At 38.6% G+C, this 20,675-nt stretch overlaps 1 protein-coding gene across 1 annotated transcript in view; it reads right to left on the reverse strand.

The window, feature by feature from the left end:
* Nucleotides 1-20,675, reverse strand: part of LOC103665144 — a gene marked incomplete at its 5' end in the record, with an annotated part of 295,474 nt that overhangs the window by 212,845 nt on the left and 61,954 nt on the right. Inside the window, 3 exons of the mRNA XM_008693048.2 lie at nucleotides 6,393-6,626; nucleotides 9,116-9,236; nucleotides 12,025-12,101. Of these exons, the coding sequence (XP_008691270.2) occupies nucleotides 6,393-6,626; nucleotides 9,116-9,236; nucleotides 12,025-12,101 (432 nt within the window). The remainder of the gene's footprint in view (nucleotides 1-6,392; nucleotides 6,627-9,115; nucleotides 9,237-12,024; nucleotides 12,102-20,675) is intronic.

The raw sequence follows: 20,675 nt of genomic DNA on the forward strand, positions 1-20,675 counted from the left end.
GATAGAACACTAAAGATTCCAAATTCATTTATCTGCATAGATTAGAATATTAGAAACCAAGCACAAATGAAGAAAGAGTAAAATTTTTCACCAGATTTTCAAAGGATCAGTCCAATTTTCTCATAAGATTTTCCTTATGTACTGGTTTTCTACAGTACCGTTTTCTATAGCTTCTCATCTTTGTAACTGTAAACAAGATGGATTCCTACACATATATAGGTGGTTTCAATCAGTGCTTTCCAACTGTGGTATACACATCTTGTGAAAACAGAGATGTCCTAGCCCCAACCCTTGACTTAACTTTGAGTTCATTAGTTGGAGAAATAATCATTTAATTGTACAAATTATACAATCATTTATTCTTTCTTCTGCTATTCAAAAGCTCTTAATTGCCTAATATTTTATTAAAATTGAAGAGAAAAGGCATGGTGTTTATTTAATATTCCTTTGGAAAGTTATAAAACATTTTGAATATAGAAGATTCAAAAGAATAGTATAAGATGGCATTAGTTCTTTCATTCTTCCTTGCTCTTGAAAGATTTTTTTTTTTTTTTAGGGTTTTATTTATTTATTTGTCAGAGAGAGCAAGCAAGAGGGGGAGAGCACATGCCGGGGGAGCAGCAGACGGAGAGGGAAAGGCAGACCCCCCCACTGAGCAGGGAGCCCGATGTGGGACTCAATCCCAGGACCCTGGGATCATGACCTGAGCTGAAGGCAGACACTTAACCGACTGAGCCACCCAGGCATCCCTTGAAAGATACTTCTTGTTATTCTTTTAGCAATTTTCTAGGAAGGCTATATTGGTTATGGGTTGAAGTATGTCCCCTGAAAGAAGTTACACTGAAATTCTAACCCCCAGAATCTCAGAATGTGACAGGATTTGGAAATAGGATCTCTGTTGATTTAACCAAATTGAGATGAGGTCATTAGGGTGGGTCCTAATCCATTACGACCGGTGTCCTTATAAAAAGGGGAAATTTGGACACAAAAACAAATACATACAGAGCAAAGATGGTGTGAAGACACACAGGGAGACGGCCAAAGACAGACCATCAGAGGGATGCAACCACCGGCCAAGGAGCCTCTGGGGCTACCAGAAGCTAGGAGACAGGCACAGGACAGTCCTTCCCTAGCACCGTCAGATAGAGCAAGGTCCTGCTGACATCTTGCCTTCAAACTTCTGGCCTCCAGAATTGTGAGACAAGAAAAGTCTTTGTATTAAGCCACTAAATTGATGGTCCTTTGTTATGGCAGCTTTAGGAAGCTAATTTCGTATTGTTAGTTAAAGCCGTTTCTATTCATTTGGAACATCCCCTGCGCCAACTCTTGAATGATAGGTTAGGTAACTACCTTCTTAAATTTTTTCCCAGGACCCTGAATATATTCACATGTGTTCAGTCCTCACTACTGCCATCTCCAGCTTCATCACTGTGTGTCCACCTGTGAATTGATTTTACTCTGTCCTGCTCACAATTTTGCTCCCTTAATTTGAGAGTTTCTGGCAAGTCTGGGAAATTAATAGCTGTTACGTCTTCATATAATGTTTATTCCCTCTTTTTCTCTATTCTCTGCTTCTGGAAATATTATAAGCTGCATGTTAGACTTCTATATCTTTCCAAATCACTTCAGTTTTTTCTTCTCTTTATCTCTTAGTGCTGCAGCCCAGGCAAGGTCCTCAGATCTGGCTTCCAGCCCATTAACTCTCTGCTTAGAGGGTCTAATCTATATAATACATCTTTTGAATTTTTAATTTCAACTACTATATATTTTCCATTATACGTGTTCTATTGCTAGGTTAACAGGAGAAATAAAATTTTAAACAGAGCCTAGAGAAAGAGAAATTTCTTATTATTTCCCTCTTTTGGTGGGCAGATTTTTTTTGTCCAGTGTATCCTTTTTGGGCTACTCTTGAATATCCTAGCTTGATCTTTCAAAACTCCATACATAATGGGCCCAAGGCCTCACCTCCTGAATGGTCTTTGAAATCCAAAGCTTTAGATACCCAAGATTGATCATCTCCCCTGTCCCAGGGCAGCGACAGCCCCAGTTAACTCACTGCCCTGTCTGGTTTTCAATTTCCTCTTCATTTCTGATAACCAAGGAGATTCTTTTCCCTCTTGAGTCTTTACCTATGCATCTAAAGGCCATTGGCTTATATCTTTTCTAGAATTTCCAGGTGTTTATAGAACCTAATCTGAAAATAAATATGCCTTTGGCTTCTGCTTCTGGCAGAATGGTAGACTAAAACAATCTGAATATTTAACTTAGTTTATCATCCTACCAAAACTGAAAGACAGAAGGTATATATATATATATATATATATTATACATTATATATATATACACATTATATATATATACACATAAATATATATATATATGTATATACGTATATATAGGCATATACCTTCTCAAAGACCCTAGCCTATGCCTTGTCAATGAACACGATCAACAAAGAAGGCAATGTTTTCTATTTGAAAGATTTCCAGGATAAATGTCAAAAGACAAGTAGGTTCCAAATGTCTCTACCAAGGAATTATTCAAAATCTTCAAGCAAAATGAGCCTAAGTTTAAATTCCATAATTTAATTTAATACAATTCTTACAGTAACTCAAGCTGGGAATGGTTATGACCCCATTTTACATGAGAGGACTGAAGCTCAGACCTGTCAGTCAACTCCTCGTTTTAGATCTACCTCCACTTTGCAATACAAGACAACCAATGTTAAGGTGTGGAATTATTTAGACAAAATCCAAGTGAAAGTATCTGGAAATAGTCTTATGAATGTTTGGGGTGATATTGCTTTGGGCTTACCAATACATCTGCTGCCTCCCTTGGAGACTTCTCAAACCTTTTCCACCTTAACCTTCAAGTATTTACCTCCTGGCATAGCCTGATGCCAAAGCGAAGCCAGCTTTGATGTTGTAACATTGTACCCTCATTCCAAGATCTATTAACAAGGTAAACTTACATGGGTAATGAGGCCTTTCCTCAGCAGACTGGTGCTGCTATAATTAGGATTTGCCCTTCCTTTGGGGAAAAGTTTTCTCAGTCCCTCCTTTCTGCATGAGAGTAGGTGACCATCTCCCCCCAGTTAGTACTTGTAAGATGCCTTGCACTCTCAAAAGACCTTATGAAGCCAATTTCCCCCGTCCGTGGAGTTACAATAGAGATGACCCTGTCTTAGACTTGCATTTTAAAAGCAACGACATAAATATCTTAGGTGTCCCTATGTCAATTACATACCCCATGTACATTTACGTGTTTGTGTATGTGTATTCCTATTATTAAAAAATAGTATTTCTGGAAAACTTGCTGTTTTAACTGTCAGTCTCCCACAAACTGCCAGCAGAGTGATTGGCAGGCAGAATTGTGTGGTTAGTGAAAAATTTGCTGTTATTGGGTAGAACCCAATGGAATGAACAGGACTTTGAACAACAGCATTTTTATTCTGAAATCAAACAGCCTCATATGACTTCTCTCTCCTGTCAAGTTCTGGAGGTTTGGGTGCTTTTCTTGTTTTTGTTTTTGTCCTGAATTTTGTACTTTTCTTATATACACTGAATGTGAAATAGCCTAGCACATTTCTTTGGGGATCCAGGATTTTGTTAGGTGATACCAAGGGATGGATGTAATTCTGTGACATTTTGTCAGGCTGTTAAAGAGTAAATTTTCCTTGGCTGTGGCAGGAGGTAATTATTTTTGTTTGTTTGCTTCTGACACAGGGGAAGAAAATTTGGGGTTGTTATTTCAACTATTCCAAGATACTTTTTGTTCTGTTTGGCAGGAAGGGAAAAATGCATTTTACTATTGAAAGAAGGGCCGGCCTCTGCTTTCCCCTACAGACTGGATGTAATTTTTAACGCTGAGCATTTTTCCAACAGCAGTCACGTAGTGGTTCTGCCCCTCTCCCTGAAGCTGTCTTTAGTACACTTCTCCAGCCGTCCCGGCATTTGACCTGTAGGGATGTTAGGATTCTCCAACAGCAGACATGGAATATTCTCAAAGCAAACAGCAATATATGTGGCTTCTGCCCTCGGAGTTCACACTCTGGTAGCGAGCCAGGGATGGGCCTCTAATGCCATAATAACAATAATAAGAACACTTCCCATCGCCTTTTAACATCAAACAGTTACTTGTGCAGATGGCTCTAGAAAGCAAGCTCCTTAAATGACATATTCTATAGCCTAACGCCATGCGTTAAAATTTCAGGTACTTAATTAAAATGGACCAAAGGAATGTAACAGCCCATTAGGTACTGATTGAATTCTTTTTTAAAATAACTAAAATTTTAGGTCACACCACATTTCTGAAATTTCTCTGAGGTGAAGGGTGAGAACCAAGAGCTCAGCTCAGGGGCTGAATTATGTCTGCTGCCTTCTTATAATGGGTCCTCAAAGCCCGGTTCTGTAGAGGCAGTGGGTTCCCCCGGGGAAAATATCCTCTCCATCCGACCTGAGACTAACTCCTTTCCCGGGTATCCCCCTTTTCACAAGGCCTTTGGGATCCAGCATTAAAGGAAAAAAAAAGAAAAGAAAAAAAAGAAAAGGTTAACTGACATTGCTCTCAAGCAAAAGTCAGTTTGGAAAGTCACTCACCATATAAACATATGTCACATATATTAAAATGAAAGTCCACTGGGTAAAAATTTATGGGCTTCACTATCAAAGAAATAGAATAATTATAACAATGATAATAAAAGAAGCCTCTGGATTCTTACTACACACTGGCACTTGATTTCCACAAGTATTCTCTTAGTCATTATTCACAAGTGTCTGGTAGGCAGATATTATCCCCATCTCACAGACAAACCAACTGAGGTCCGGTTCCCCGGTGAATGTTGTCAGCCAGGATTCCTTTTCGTTTAGGGAGAATGCTATCTCAGGAAGAGTTGAGGTCTCTGTCTTAAACAGACTTCTGGTCTTACCACTCCCATTGGCACTACCAATTCTCCAAACCATATCAGAAGTGGACATTTTAGGGTTAAGCTGTGACTTTCACTGAGTGTCTGGTTAGTACAAAGCTCTCCACAGTAGGAGGGCTTTGCTTTTTGGTTTTAACCCTTGCCAACTTCCAAACAAAGAGGTCATCTGACACTCTGCTCTTGTTATTCAATGGTGTGGCTTTTATGAAGGCTTTTATCTTTTCTAGTTCTTAAAAGTCACTACAGAGTTGTTGCTCATTAAAAAACAAACAAACAAACAAACAACAACAAAAACACTGTCTGTTCTCAAGGGTCTTAGATATCTAACAAGTAAAGGTGGCCAAAAAAATGGTGGCTGCTAATTTTCTTCTTGGACCCTACAAGTAAATGATGACCTCCTAGGTTTGTTGTTTGTAGATCTCTGTACAGAATGGCTCATTTTTTTACAGCTTCACATCTCATTTTAATGTTTTCAGTTGGTCAGGATAAATATAATACATTATCTGAAAAGTATTTTCATGTAAATAATACATTACAACCCTTAATGAAATACCACATGCTAAAATTAATTAAAAGGATACCTTTTAGCACAAAGCCTAGGGGGAAATGGGGAAAGAGAGCACATTTCTATCTATTTTAGAGAGAAATTAGTTTTTTTCTTAAATATCACTCTGTGGTACCTATATTGACTCTCAAGATGTTTGTTTTACACATTCGAATTAATAGTGTAAAAGGCAATTCTATATTTGTGAACAGTCTGTGCTCATGTCCAATGTCCAATGCACCAGGACTAACCCAACCTCCTTTCTTTTCTTGCGTTGGAGTTTCCTGGAACATTCCCCAGAGAAAGCTGAGCCTTCCCTCTCTGTTTCCAAAGGTAACTTGATGATCTCCAACCCCTGCTTCTCATCCCTGCATCCAGGGTCACTCTTTAATCTTACCCACCTCTTCCTGTCTTACTTAGCACCGTTTTCTCTGGAATCCCTTTGCATGGTAAACACATCCCCCTATATCCATAATGTATTTTCTGAACAATCCCTCCAACTTCGCTTCTGGGCTAAAGCTTGGTTCTCACCCAAAATCAGCATCCCTGGCTACCTACACATGTATACGGGTACTACACACCAAATAACACTCGTCATTAATCGCTCAACACATAAATCCTAAAAAGATGAAGAACGAGACCAAGCATCCTCATTACATGTTCTTGACAAATAAAGATAGCATTTCCATTTTCACTGGATTTAAGATGTCCATTTACGGTCCACAACACATGCTTGGGGCATAGTGGACGCTCACTGGGTATTTGCTGAATGAATGAATGAATGAATGAATGAATGAAATCCTTTCTGTTTACTACACAAAGTTGAATATCTAAAGCTACATTGAAAGGGGTGAAAAGACGGACAGATAGGAAGCATGGGGAAGATACATAAGAAGTGCTATGTGTGCAAAGAGACGAGCTTACCACATAAAGGCTTTCATGGAAATACAGCCCCACATCATAAAAGTTTCCATCATGCCTCATTGGGTGTGTTCTGGTCTTCAGCTGCTCCGTTTGCCTCCACGGCAAGGCACAGCCACCCAGTCGGCCAAGCAAGGACACTCGGAGGAGGTAAGAGCCTTGGGGAGCCTTGTTCTTGAGGCCCCTTATGCATTTCATCTGTATTTGAAGACGCTGAGGCGCCTGACCCTGCTCAACCTAAAGATAAGACAGGTCTTTGAAATATGCAGGAACTGGGTAAAACCACGCAATTAGCCACAGTGCGTTTCTCGGGGGTGGGGGGAAATAGACAATTATTTTCGCTCGACCTGTAATTGTCAGGTGTTAGCAATGATAACAGAGGAGGACACACGATATATAATTAGGAGGTCAAAAGGCAAGCCTGCCAATTATGCTAGGGAAAGTTTAGCCAATTTTTAAGCATGGTATGTTAATGATCTGTGACATCAGAAACCATTCATCTATTATAATAAGATAGAATTAACAGGAAACCAACACTTCTAAAAACCACACATCATGCGTCTTCAAGGTATCTGGGGTGGGTGAACATGGGCAGCGAGCTTCAAGCTCAGAGTTTGAAAGGCAACCGCCCTTACCTCTGACACTAGTCACAGACCCTATGACACTATAGGAGAGGAAACATTTTTTCTCTACCCTTTACGGTCTTCGCGGGACTACAAATTAAATTTACATGAAACAGATGAACAGGAGAAAGAAGCCAAAGTTTTATTTCTGCATAGCAAGGCCCAGTAATGAAATGGAGACCTACAGAAATGACCAAGGCATGCAGTTTTTCTACATTTTAGGAAGAGAGAGATACATTTGTGAGAAATTGACGGGATAAAGAAAACAGGCATTTGAGAGTTTTAATGAAAGAATTCGAAGCAAAATTTGGGCTGAGGTGGTAGATTAGTAAAAATAAACAACAAGGTTTCTACAGCTTTTTCTTCCTAAAAGTTCCAATCTCTGGTGATAAGGATGTCTTTTTATTTCTTGGCACAGGGAGGGCACGTTCCATATGGGAGATTGATCTCCTGTGTTCAGGGGGACAGAGGAGGGTATGAGTGGTCTTCTGCTGGCTGTCTCTCAAGCAGCTTCAATTCAAAATAATCACTATGCCATTGGGGTACATTTTGGGCAGCCTGCCCTTGGCCCCTAGACCACGTTGAGGAGGGAGGTACAAAGTAGGTCAGACAAACACAACACCTGAGATAGTTTTATTCCATTTCAACAGGAGGTCAACTTGCCCTGTCAGCTTCACATGAGAATAAAAAAATAAAGGAAGAGGTGGCGTTTGTCCACGCTTTAACCGACAACTTAGCATAAATTGTATGTAACCGAAGGACATGATTCAGGAATATTTTATGGGACATTTGAATTTCATTGCTTACCTTCAGCTGACAGAAATAGGCCATTTTCATTTTTAGTAAGTGTTGCAAAGTTTATACAAATTGATAAGATTTTTAATGGACTTGTTTCAGATTAAACAAAAATTAAACTGGGATTATTAATAACTCAAATGTCATTAAGTCATGTTTTCTATACTCACAAGTCCCAAATAGTCTTCAGAATAATTTGACCTCAAAGAATTCTCTATTACATTGTGCTTTAAGCAAAAAAATAATGTCGTTTTTGGAAGCAGGTTAGTCTCTTGGCTACCGAAGTTAGTAGCACTACCCCATTAATCTGCAGCCAACAGTAAGTACTTATTAATCCTGCCTTGACTTTATTTTGTGAGCGATAATATATATTTCCATATAGATAGTATGCTTCTGGAATCAAATCACAGTTAAACAGTGAAAGTTGCTAAACTTCTTTTGTTTTTTCATATGTCATACTTAAAAGCTAATCAGAATAACAATTATTTTTGGTTTAATTAGAAAATCTTAATTAACAATAAAGACTTAACCTTAATATTTTGGTTTCCAAAAATATTTTAAAAATTAACACCAAGTGAATAAATAAGACAATCTCTTTAAACCTCAAGGCAGGATTACTGATGCAGGCAGACCGAGTTATTAAACACATTCTAAATTAAACGCCTCTATGAATTTTATACTGAAATATATTGTGATAGTTTTGCATGCCAAATGTGACATTTTGTATTTTAGATTCATCTTCTGTAGTAATTTTGGAAATGTCATACAAACAAAGATTTTGTCATTTACCAATGGAATTACTATGCATGGCCGCTTAGCCATCTCTTCGCTGGCTCTTGTGGTTGCTTCAAGTCAGCAAGCCATAAAAAATCTTTATCTCTCTGAAACACAGCAATTTGGAAGATAATCGAATGGTGACTAGGGGGCAGAAATGCCAGTCTGAGGAATTATACCACAATCTCTCTTGCATTTACAACCTTCCTCAAAGCGACAGAAGATTCATCAAATCTCAAACCTTGTCTCATTTGCATGGTGGCAGCCCTGCCTCATTGTCTAGTGAGAACCCAGCCTGGCACCATGGACACCGTTTTTGAGGAATTCCAATGGCTTTACAACTGAGCATTTTTAGCCATTCTATTTTAGCAAAGAATTCTTCTCGATAATATTTACTAAGACCTGCGGAAACTCTGTTTCTCTTAAAGGGTCCCACAGGACGAAAAGCACAACAGGAAAGGGAGTCGATAACAACTGATCTTATCACCACTTAACATTTCGCAGCAGAGAAAAAGTTCGTCGCGAGAGCCTCACCTTCCAGCAAGGTCCTGCTGCTCCCTTTGATTCATGAGCGACTTCTGGGAGGGTGCAGAGCTCAGCTGCGCTGTCTTCTTTACAGACATTTAGGTCTGCAATTAATGGTGGACTTGGCTCTCTGCAGCAGGTACAAGAAGAGGGGAGATAAAAGGAACAGAAATCGACAATGGGCATAATGAAAAGGTCTGCCTTTGGAAGCACAACACAATTTGATGTTTTCCTTAAACATTGTGTCAGGTTAACTGAGAACTAGATAAATACCACATTACCACCATTGACTAAAGTTGGGGAGATGAGTAGCTTTTGAAATGGAATGCTACAAAATACAGGACTCACTATATTCAGTACTGATCTCCCAACATCTAAAATGTGGCTTATTTCAGAAATCATCAGGAGATCACATATGTGGTAAGACTTTCCACCACTTCATTTTCTAACCCCACCCCTTCAGTTTTGTAAATTGATAAAGAAACTCTGGAAGGGGGAAATCATTTAAATATATGGATAGCTGATATGACATAAACTTTTTTTTTTTTTTTTGATGCAATGGTCAGAGATCGAGATCTATTTCTATCCTCAGAATATTCCCCCGGCTTTTTTTTTTTCCCTCCTATTAACATTTACTGACATTACTTGAGCTTCTTTTTTACTGACTATTTATTTAGTTAATTTTTTGTTTGTTTGTTTGTTTGTTTTAAGCTCACACGTCCTAACAGCATTCGCCTGCTTTCCCATATTCATTTGAATTAAGACGGATCTTGTATTTCACTTCTCCTGACTTAAGCTTAATTCCATCAGCAGGGCCATCTGTGACAATGACTGTCCCCCCACCAGAGGAATGGCCTTTTTGGACCTCACAGCTGATTTAGTTTCTTGTGATAGAAATGATTTCCCTTAATTTGCTTAGAGCTACATTGACACAAGGGTTCATTAGGACACCCATTTGCTGGCAATTCAATTTCAAATTAAATACACTTTGCTGTAAATTTTATTACTTTTAAACTACAGTATCTATTGTCTTTAATGGCCCTATTATACAGTTATGAAGGTAAACAGATTTCATTAGTAAACATCAAACATGTTATGTTAACCAGAGTGAAATGGTTTCCTCAGTTTCTTTCTTTGTTCTCTTGGTAAGCATTGTAAGGCACTCAAGAAATATCCTAAAAACATAATCTAAATAATTAGATGCTGAATTCACGATTATCATCCTAAAGGAAAAAAAAAAAAAAGATCCTTAGTTGCAATCCCGGTTCTTCATAATTACAGGTTTTCTAAAAATACCTTCCTTAGTTAAAAAGGAACACGTACATCAAAAGGTTAATACACAGCTTTAACATGATATCGAGTACCTAGAGTGAAGTCTAGAGATTTGTGTCCCCTTGGAGCAGTCATACCCTGGACCAGGAGCCAGACCAGACATGAGCTCATTTTGAGTTAGGTCCTGTGGCATATTATTACTCTTTTTTTTTCTGCCTCATATATAGCACTTATTAATTTTGTGATTATATAAATATATGTTTATGTTTGCACAATATACAGAATTTGATTATATAAAAAGCCCCCCAAAAGTCATCCATTAGTCCACAACTCAGAGATAAACACTGATAAAATACTGAGATCTAGTCATCATAGCTAGGTAGCGAAATACGATCTTTTTTTTCTTCACAAAATAGGGCCAATGATGTAAATATTACTTTGTCACCCATATTTACCACTTAGTACATTATAGGCATTTTCCATGAGATTAAGAGTTTTTTCTACAGCATAACCTCTTACTGTTGGATACTTAGGTTAGTTCCAATTCTCACTATGATAAGTTAGCTTATAATTAAGTCTCTTGCATTTAATGTCTTGTTGACCTCCCCGGCCATTATCCTGGTCTAAGTCCTAGCCCTAGAAGTATAGTGATCAGGCTAGTACACTGAATGTTGACTGACACCTTAGCGATGTATAATCCTACCCCCATGGCCTGTTCTCTGGGGCACTGAATGTTCTTCACAGAGAGACAGGTCCCACGCCCGCCTTATTTTCTCCATTAGTCACATTAGAAATTAAATAAAATGACAATGAATGAACAACTTGATGTCTACAACAGGCTTTCTCAACCTTGGCCTTACTGGCATTTTGAACCACATAACCCCTTGCTGTGGAGGCTGGCTGGGCCTGCAGAATGTTTAGCAAGATCCCTGGTCCCTGCCCACTAGACGCCATTAACAGACCCTTTCCTAGTCCCAGTCGTGACAATAAAAAATGTCTCCAGACATTGCCAAATGTCCCCTGCGAGCAAAACTGATCCCTGTTGAGCACTACTGATATACAGTATGAACAGCTATTACTGAATGCTTAGCATGATCAAGGCACTCTTTTAAATATGTTATGTCTATTATTTCATTTAACCCTTGTGATAGTCCAACAAGGTATTCTTATTTCTGCTTCACGGATGAACTGATGCTGGAGAATGTTGAATATCTTCTTTGAAGTCACATAGTCCTAAGGGGTAAAGCCCAAGATTCAAAGAGAGACCATCTAATGTGAAAGCCCCTCTGCACCTATACCCACTACTTCTGCATCTCCTTTCCTGGCAGGGAGAAGCAGCAACTGCCACCCCCAGATCTTGGAAGTTACTACATTGGCTCAAGGATGTAGATACTTCCTGAGAGGTAAATAAGACACGGCTCCCAGTTATACTACCATCACTACAATGCCCCATCCCCAACAGCCGTATATGGATGAAGGGGCACAGATAAATTTCAGGAGGGAAGGAGGTCATGGTTTCCCCAAATTTGACCCTTAGGGTGAATCAAACTACGGGTGCCTGGTACCTGTAATTGACCCACATTTAATCTATAGTGAAACAAACAAAAGAAAAGAAAATGCACTAAATCTACCACGAAGGAACATACTTCTTGCATGTTTTGTCAGTCTTTAAACGGGACATAGGAATGTACTGAGTGAGTCCTTCTCCTTCAGATTTCAAATCCTGTATCAAAGAAAACAGAAATGAAATAAAATTGATTAAAAATACACTTGAAACACTATATGCAAAACTGGGTTTTTCTAAGACCTAGATATACTTACTCTAAAGGTTAAGGTTCAAGGAGACAAAAACATGGAAGTTATACCTTTAGCAACCTCCTTTTATAGAATATGACTTTCCTCACTCTGCTTCGTTACTTTTGGCCAGGAAGGTGGAAAGGATAATAAAGAACATTAAAAAAGGAGGAGAAATGTTCGTTGGATGCAAACCCAGTTTTCTTTGTCTCTGTTTCTCTCCCTCTCTCTCTCTCTCTCTCGTACACACACACACACGCACACATGCCACATAATGGTACTCATACCACACAATAAAACAGTGTAACAAAATGTAAACGGACATATGGCTGAATGTGTAGGATGCTAGAGATGTTAGTAATAATTGTGATCGTATAATTTATCATCCAATCCAAGACATTTTGGTAGTCAAAGAGGAAACAATTATTCTAGGACAACAGGCATAGCCCAGGACTACCCCATGGCCAACATAAGGTATGGTAACCCTATTAATAATACTCATCCAGCTATTCTGAAAGGATGTCATATAGACAAATAACACATTTCGAGAAGGTGCATGTTGAGGAATGAAAGAGAGAAAGAGAGAGAGAGAACTCAGGATGGAAGCTTCAGTCCTTTATAACCCAGCCTTGGAAAGGACATAGCAGCACTTCTGCTTATGCTATGGGTCACACAGACCAACCTTGATACAATGTAAGAGAGAACTACAAAAATATATTAGTAAGAGGCCAGGATCCTTACTCCATAGCAATCATGAAAGCCAAACAAGCAAATGTTGGCAGTTCTTTGATTAAGTCTCAAGGTTGGAATGATTCTCCATGGCTCTCAGATCTGTTCTCTGGACACCTGGTTCCACTCCATGGATCTTCCTTGCTTTTTTTCATGAAAGCTAGCCCATGTTGGCAGCTAAGTTGTTTACTTAGTCTGTTTCCTGCTACTAGATTTGGGAATCCAGAGACTCCTCTATTTTGATTTCTTTCTGTCTCTTTCAGTTCAAGCAGTTAGTTGGTTTTTCTGCTTATCTAATTTCATGTATAACGCTGTGGGTCTTCCGTGAATCTTAGTGGAGTCCACTTCACTAGACAAAAACCAAAACCTACAAATCTCCTCAAGAGAAGACTTTCCCTACTACAGCACTTCCACTGAAAGGATGCCGTGTTATATATTGTGCTTGGTTTAGATAAATAAGTTTCTTAATACAGTTCTGCCAAGAGAACTTCTGAAATAAGTATGTGAGCTCTAATAAAAAGTCTGATATGGGGGCGCCTGGGTGGCACAGCGGTTAAGCGTCTGCCTTCGGCTCAGGGCGTGATCCCGGCGATCTGGGATCAAGCCCCACATCAGGCTCTTCTGCTATGAGCCTGCTTCTTCCTCTTCCACTCCCCCTGCTTGTGTTCCCTCTCTCGCTAGCTGTCTCTATCTCTGTCGAATAAATAAATAAAATCTTTTTTTTTTAAAAAAGTCTGATACGACCAAGTAAATATTCTTAAGTTTATCACATACTAATTAGCAGTGAGATTTCATAACAACGGTGCTAATCTACACTTATTGAGCACTGATACCCTACTAGGTATTGTACTTCATTCAGTCTCTTATTCTGTAGATATCTATTATGGTTTTGCTTTATGCCAGACACAGTGCTAGAAGCCAGGAATACAGTGGTATATAAAGATTTATACTATACCTGACATTATAAAGTCACCTTTCTAGTGGACACAATAAATAAAATAAGCTTGAGAAATTAATAAAACAATGGCAAGGATGGTAAGAACAATCTAAGAAACAGTTAAGAGAAGACTTTAGGGACAAGGTTGTGGAAGGAAGATTAGGAAAGACAGTGATTTTTTAAAATGAGACCTGAGTTAAAGAATAGTTTAGCAGTGCAAAAAGCAAAAAAAAAAATTAATTGCTCTAGGCAGAAAGAACAGCATGTACAAATGTCCTGGGGTAGGACATAGTTTTATGTATTTAAAAAAGAAGATCAGCGTGGCCTAAGTAAAGCCCCAAAGGAGAATATTGGGAAATTGGGTTGGAAACATGAATAAGTTCTTGCTGGGCCTGCAGGTGAGATCAACCAATCTACATATTATGTGCAATTGGAAAGTCAGTAAAAGGTTTAAGTAAATGAATAGTAATTATCTGTCCTATATATAACCAGTGATAAAATTTTAAAAATATTAAATGCATATTTATTTATGCCTCTCTCTTATAAATCATGTTTCTCAGCAAAATTCAGCTACTATAGCTCCAGATCATTGGAGAGGGGAAATGTCTTCTCAGTGTGGGGGACACCAAAAAGAAATCACAACCAGGGCACCTGGGGGCGCTGTCAGTTGAGCCTCCGACTCTTGACTTCAGCTAAGGTCGTCATCTCAGGGTCATGAGCTCATGCCCCAAGTCGGGCTCTGTGCTCAACACAAAGTCTGCTTAAGACTCTCTCTCCCTCTCCTTCTGCCTTTCCCCCTCAAATAAATACATAAATCTTGCAAAAAAAAAAAAAAAAGTCATAACAAAATGCCTGAAGCAGTGGGGAACCCTTTTGTTCCCAGTGGATTATGAAGTGGAGAAGGAGGTAAAAATAAGGAAATCAAGTAGCCAAATGTGCACGAGTGGTGGCTTCCCCCCACCCCAACCCTTCCTCTCCAAGGCAGAAATCCTGCAAGAATTGCAGAAGAAGAGTGAGGCAGTTTGAGGAGAAATCGAAGAACAGAAGGGCCATGCCAGGCTTTCAATTAAAATTCTGGGAAGAGCCATGTTCCATGGTACCCTATGTACCAACATGGCAGGTGTGAGGTTAGCTAACCACATTAGAGTAAAATGGGTGCTTTGTTGTCGTTAATGACCAAGAAGGCCCAAGTTTAAGACCTGAAGGTCCGAGAAGAAGCATACGCATTCTCAAAATTAGACAAAGCTGTGGATTTAGAAGCAGGCTGTTCCACTGCTGGGCTTGAAGGGATGAGGAGACAGAGTGGTCACCAGACACCAGAAGGAGAGTCCTACAAAGTCATCTATCTTGAGTAGAACGGTGACCCCGGGTGGAGGGGTGGAGGCCACTCAACACAGCCTTAACCTCACAGGGAGGGAAATGCTGTCTATCACATGACCCCTCTTCTCCCCTTCCTAACCCTTAACAACACTCACCATTGACGGAAAGCAACCAGAAGCCATAGGGAACAAGAGCTCGATGGATGTGCCCTCACAGTTTAGCCTTGTATGACAAAGAACACTGTAGATTCAGACTGGCAAGCTTACCTAGGTGCGATGGTATGAACCACTTGACTAAACTAGAAAGTCTTGCTGATGAATTGAATGAGAAGATAAGGAGAAATAAAAAACCAAAAATGAATTTCAAATTTCTGGCCTAAGTCAATTAGTGTTCTCTAGTACCATTTACTGAGATAAGAAAGATGGGATAGGTAATGCAAACAGTTTTGGTTTTTTTTTTTTTAAGATTTTATTTATTTATCTGAGAGAGTGAGAGAGAGCATGAGCAGGGGGAGGGGCAGAGGGAGAAGCAGACTCCCCACTGAGCAGGGAGTCCAATGCAGGACTTGATCCCAGGACCCTAAGATCATGACGTGAGCCGAAGGCAAATGCTTAACCAACTGAGCCACCCAGGCGTCCACAAACACAGTTTTGAGGAACAAAATATCAGCTTCCAGGCTGGACATGTTAAATTTGCAGTGTTTTTGTGATACCGCATGGCAGCGGTAAGTGGAGTGAGATACAGGAGTCTGACAGCAAGAGAAGAGATCAGAGCTTCTGGCTGTCACCAGCAAGATGATGGAATTTAGGTGATGGGAATGAATGGAGATACTTCTATGCACTTCTGTATGCTTTGCCGTTTGATTCTTACGACAGCCCTACGATGCCAATCTCTGAGTGTCAGACTGATTTTGCAGATGCGTAAATTGAGACTTAGAGTGTTTCAGGTACTTGCCCAAGGTTAACACATGGTGGAGACTAGAGCCAGCTCTCTGCGGTTCCAAATCTCAGCTCTTAATCCATAAATTGGTCCTTCACGTAGTCACTTTGCCATTTTAGAGGCTACACACATAGGGTGGCAGTTTTCTTCACTCACTTGACCCCATATAGTTTCTATTATTAGCCCTTAACCAACATCCTTGTAAAAACAATTAAGGCTTGGATCAATAGATGTATATGGTCCTTTGGAAATGAAAAGAAAGGGCTAAACAGTAAAACTTTATTAAAACCTATGAAATTTTCCTTTGCACCAACCATTTTCCAAAAGAGATCAAACAGAGCCAGCATGGTTTGCAAAGAGAATGAATGTCCTCATGGAGCCAACTATTTTCAAATCCTCTCAAGCACTCGAGAAGCATTGATTTTTATTAACAGTGAACTAATTAAAATTTATCATCTCATTAAGGAAGATTATATCACAAAGTTTATGATGTTACAATTATTTCATGCAGCTTTAGTCATATTTCTTCTTCCATATAAAAATAATTCTTTTTGTATAGAGTTTATTTCAAAATATTTTGCAACCCAGACTTTCCACCATATCCTATTCATCTGAACAAGTGATGGTTTGTTATAATTGGAGATTACACAGAGAACGGTTTGGCAAAAATTATCAGTAAATATTGTTGCTAAACCAGAAATTAAGATAGTTATGTTCTGCATATTTATCCAACATCTAAACAAAATTCAAAAGATTCTTAATTAGCTATCACTAAAAATTTAAATACTGACTTTCCAAAAATATGTCTTCAGATTTTCCTAGTCTGAATCACCTTTCTTTTCTTTTTTTTTTTTAAGATTTTATTTATTTATTTGACACAGAGAGAGACAGCCAGCGAGAGAGGGAACACAGGCAGGGGGAGTGGGAGAGGAAGAAGCAGGCTTCTAGCAGAAGAGCCTGATGTGGGGCTCGATCCCAGAACTCTGGGATCACGCCCTGAGCCGAAGGCAGATGCTTAATGACTGAGCCACCCAGGCGCCCCTGAATCACCTTTTCTAACAAAAGTATGAAAAAAAAACACAAGGAGAACAAGATTGTTCTAGATGCTTCTATATTCAAAAAAACAACATAGGATAGTGGCTCTAAAAGTTGCTAGATTTTTCATAAATATCTATAAATCCTCAAAAACTATTTCTATTTTCTTAACTCTCTCTCTCTCTCTTTTTTTTTTTTTGACAAGTAATGTAAGTCACTAAAGAACCGGTTGGATTCTGCAAACGGAGTAGATGCCTATTTTTCATTTTACCTAACAGTGAATTCTTTATTTTGGATGTTATTATTCAAGCTCTTTTTGCCTGTGGTAATGGCTAGCATAGGGAAGAAGAAAGAAATGAAGGACATAATCCAATTTTAGCTAATATTTGCTAAGTACCTGTAATGTGTTAGGCACTAATCTATGGAGATTCTAACAGCCGCTGAAACCTCACATTAACTCTTTCAGGTAAACACTGTTATTACTCTCATTTTTGAAGTGAGGAAACCGAATAAAGCAAGGTTAGATCAAGCCTGGTGAGTTGGCCTCCAGAGCAGATATTCCTAATCCCTATATTACAGAGTTCTGAGTTTAATATTGCTTAACCATATATTAAATGATTTGAACCAACTCTCTTTATTCAAAAGCAATGCTTAGTAGGCAAACACAGCATATGGAAAATCATTGCCACACTACAATTACATATTTAGAAATAACAAAAACTTAAGTTATATGGAAAATCATCTCTATACTGGAATTCCATATATCAAATTTATAAAACAGTAATATTAAAATTGCCTTTGAATTCAACGTCAATTTTTCAATTTTTTTCCTAAAAACTTAAACTCTACATGAGCCGTGCTAAGCAATATAAGCAATTTTATTAAAATAAAATATTGCATGAAAATGCATGATCAACATTTCTATGTAGAAATGCTGACTCTGGTGATTTAACTAATTTAATTTTCTCTCAGTTTTCCAAAAACTTACACATTGAAGTACATATGTACCAGCAACTTTAACATATGTCAATCTTAAGTGTATATATCACTAAACATATACATAGAATATGTAGATATGATATAATTAATAATTCTACGGTGATTAAAAATGTAAATATGTCATAAAAATAAAAATTCCAAGTCAAATCATAGGTGAGAATGGAATTATCCTTTGAAGGGCAGAACCTTATTAAAACAATTCACTTTATTTTTTTTTTAAGATTTTATTTATTTATTTGACAGAGATAGAGACAGTCAGCGAGAGAGGGAACACAAGCAGGGGGAGTGGGAGAGGAAGAAGCAGGTTCATAGTGGGGGAGCCTGATGTGGGGCTCGATCCCGTAACGCCAGGATCACGCCCTGAGCCGAAGGCAGACGCTTAACCGCTGTGCCACCCAGGCACCCCTAAAACAATTCACTTTAAATATAGCGTTCATAGGATTAAAGGGTTCATAGTGTTAAAGGATTAAGCCAATAGGCATCAAGCTAAAGAACAATAGGCAATAATGCCTTGGAAATCTTAAATAGTTTAATTTTGCCAGATGAAATCCATAAAAATGTCTAGGTACTTTAAACTCTGTATTAACATTTCTCAACTATCAGAGTGAAGAGTGAGGATACACTATGGTTAATTAAAAAAAAAAAAAAAGAACAAAAACAAACAAACAAAAAACCTCCTAAAAGTCTTTCCCCAAATACAGACCAAGAAACAATGAAAGTTGTCTTTCCATTCTACATCATCTTCTACTCAAAGCTGATGGCAGTCAGATCCCAGAGCCTTACAAGAATGGGTTTTCTCGGGGCACATGGGTGACTCAGTTGGTTAAGCATCTGCCTTTAGCTCAGGTCATGATCCAAGCATCCTGGGATTGAGCCCCCCATAGGGCTCCCTGCTCAGCAGGCTGTCTGCTTCTCCCTCTCTCTTTGTCCTTCCCCCCAAACCCCACTTGCACTCTCTCTTGCTTGCTCTCTCTCTCTCAAGTAACTAAAAAAGAAAAAAGAATGGACTTTCTATTAATATGTAGGAGAATATAAAACATATGAAGACATGGGTTGAGAAAGTAAGAAAATTTAAATTTCCAAGAAATATAAAATCAAATATGAAACAAATATTTGGTACGATCCAGAGTAGGGGAGATACTGAGAAATACCTGAGGAATAATGAACCACTTTACAGACTCATGAAAGCTCTCATACAAATTTCCTAAATTTATTTATTTTTCAGACTGTTTTTAATAACTGCTTACTGAGGTATATCTTAGAGTCATGAGAAAAAATGTTTCTGATGTTAAATATAAAATCATGCCTTAAAAGAAAAGAAAAAATAAAATGCAATAAAATCATAACTTTTGCCTTTCAGGTTAAGTGTCTACCAATGACCTAATGCCATGAAAACTCTTTCTACATGTACCTTTTTTAGTTTTATTTTTTTATTTAGAGAGAGAGAGAGCATGCATGGGCAGGGTTGAGGGGCAGAGAGAGAGAGAGAATCTTAAACAGCCTCCACCCCCAGCAGAGAGTCCAATGCAGGGCTCAATCTCACAACCCTGACATCATTACCTGAGCAAAAATCAAGGGTTGGATGCTTAACCACCTGAGCCACCCAGATGCCCCTACCCTGTCTGTTTAGAAGAAGCCATTTAGGTACAAAATAATGGCAGTTGGTCAGGGAAAGTTCTACTTTATGAAAGAATTACAGCTAGTAAATTTAGACAAAATGGTAGATTACAAAGCTATAATTTTGCAATTCTTAATGAAATTATTATTTCAGGCAAGGATTACCAATAGATATAATAACACTAAAAAGTTAATGGTTGATGAGGAAGTGGGTATTGTTTGCTACCAAAGTAACATCGCATAGATTTTTGTTTGTTTCAAAGGGAAAATAATAGATGAGTCAAGCCACCATCACCATAAACCAATGACCAGTTAACACACAAATGATGCAATGATCAGATACTATTCATCTCTAGATGTGCCCCAATAGGACTTCACAATATTGTCTCCAATGTCTTCAGGCCAAAGATATTCATCTTGAATTCAGTCAGCACCTTTAGATCAACTTCCATGTTATTGCAAGTACAGGGAATAAGAGAACAGGCTAACATCACCAGATAGAAGCGATGTCACAAGTCTGTCTATAGAATGTCTATGGAACATCTGACCCAGTCAACATGTCAGGCTTGACTTACAGGACACAAGACGAGATGCAGTGCATGGTCCAGATTAGGTCTTGGTTTGGACAAAAATATAATAAAGGGCATTTGGGGAATAATTGGTGAATTTGGGTATAGACTGGATATTAGATAAAATTAAGGAATTATTTTGAATTTCATTAACTATGTTGATAGCTCAGACTGTGTTCTTATTTTTTAACAGCATAAAGAAGTTTACTTTTGTGGGGGTACTGGCTCCACATGCCTCTTAAAAAACCAACATAATGATTCATGAGCTCCCCTTCTTCTAAGCCATGTCTACGGAGATGTCCAAAGTTTCTTATTATGAAGCTGCCATTAGAAAATGCCCTTTAGTAAGGGGCTGGTC

The sequence above is a fragment of the Ursus maritimus genome, unplaced genomic scaffold, assembly GCF_017311325.1.
Source record: "Ursus maritimus isolate PB19 unplaced genomic scaffold, ASM1731132v1 scaffold_30, whole genome shotgun sequence".
In the NCBI taxonomy this organism is placed as follows: domain Eukaryota; kingdom Metazoa; phylum Chordata; class Mammalia; order Carnivora; family Ursidae; genus Ursus; species Ursus maritimus.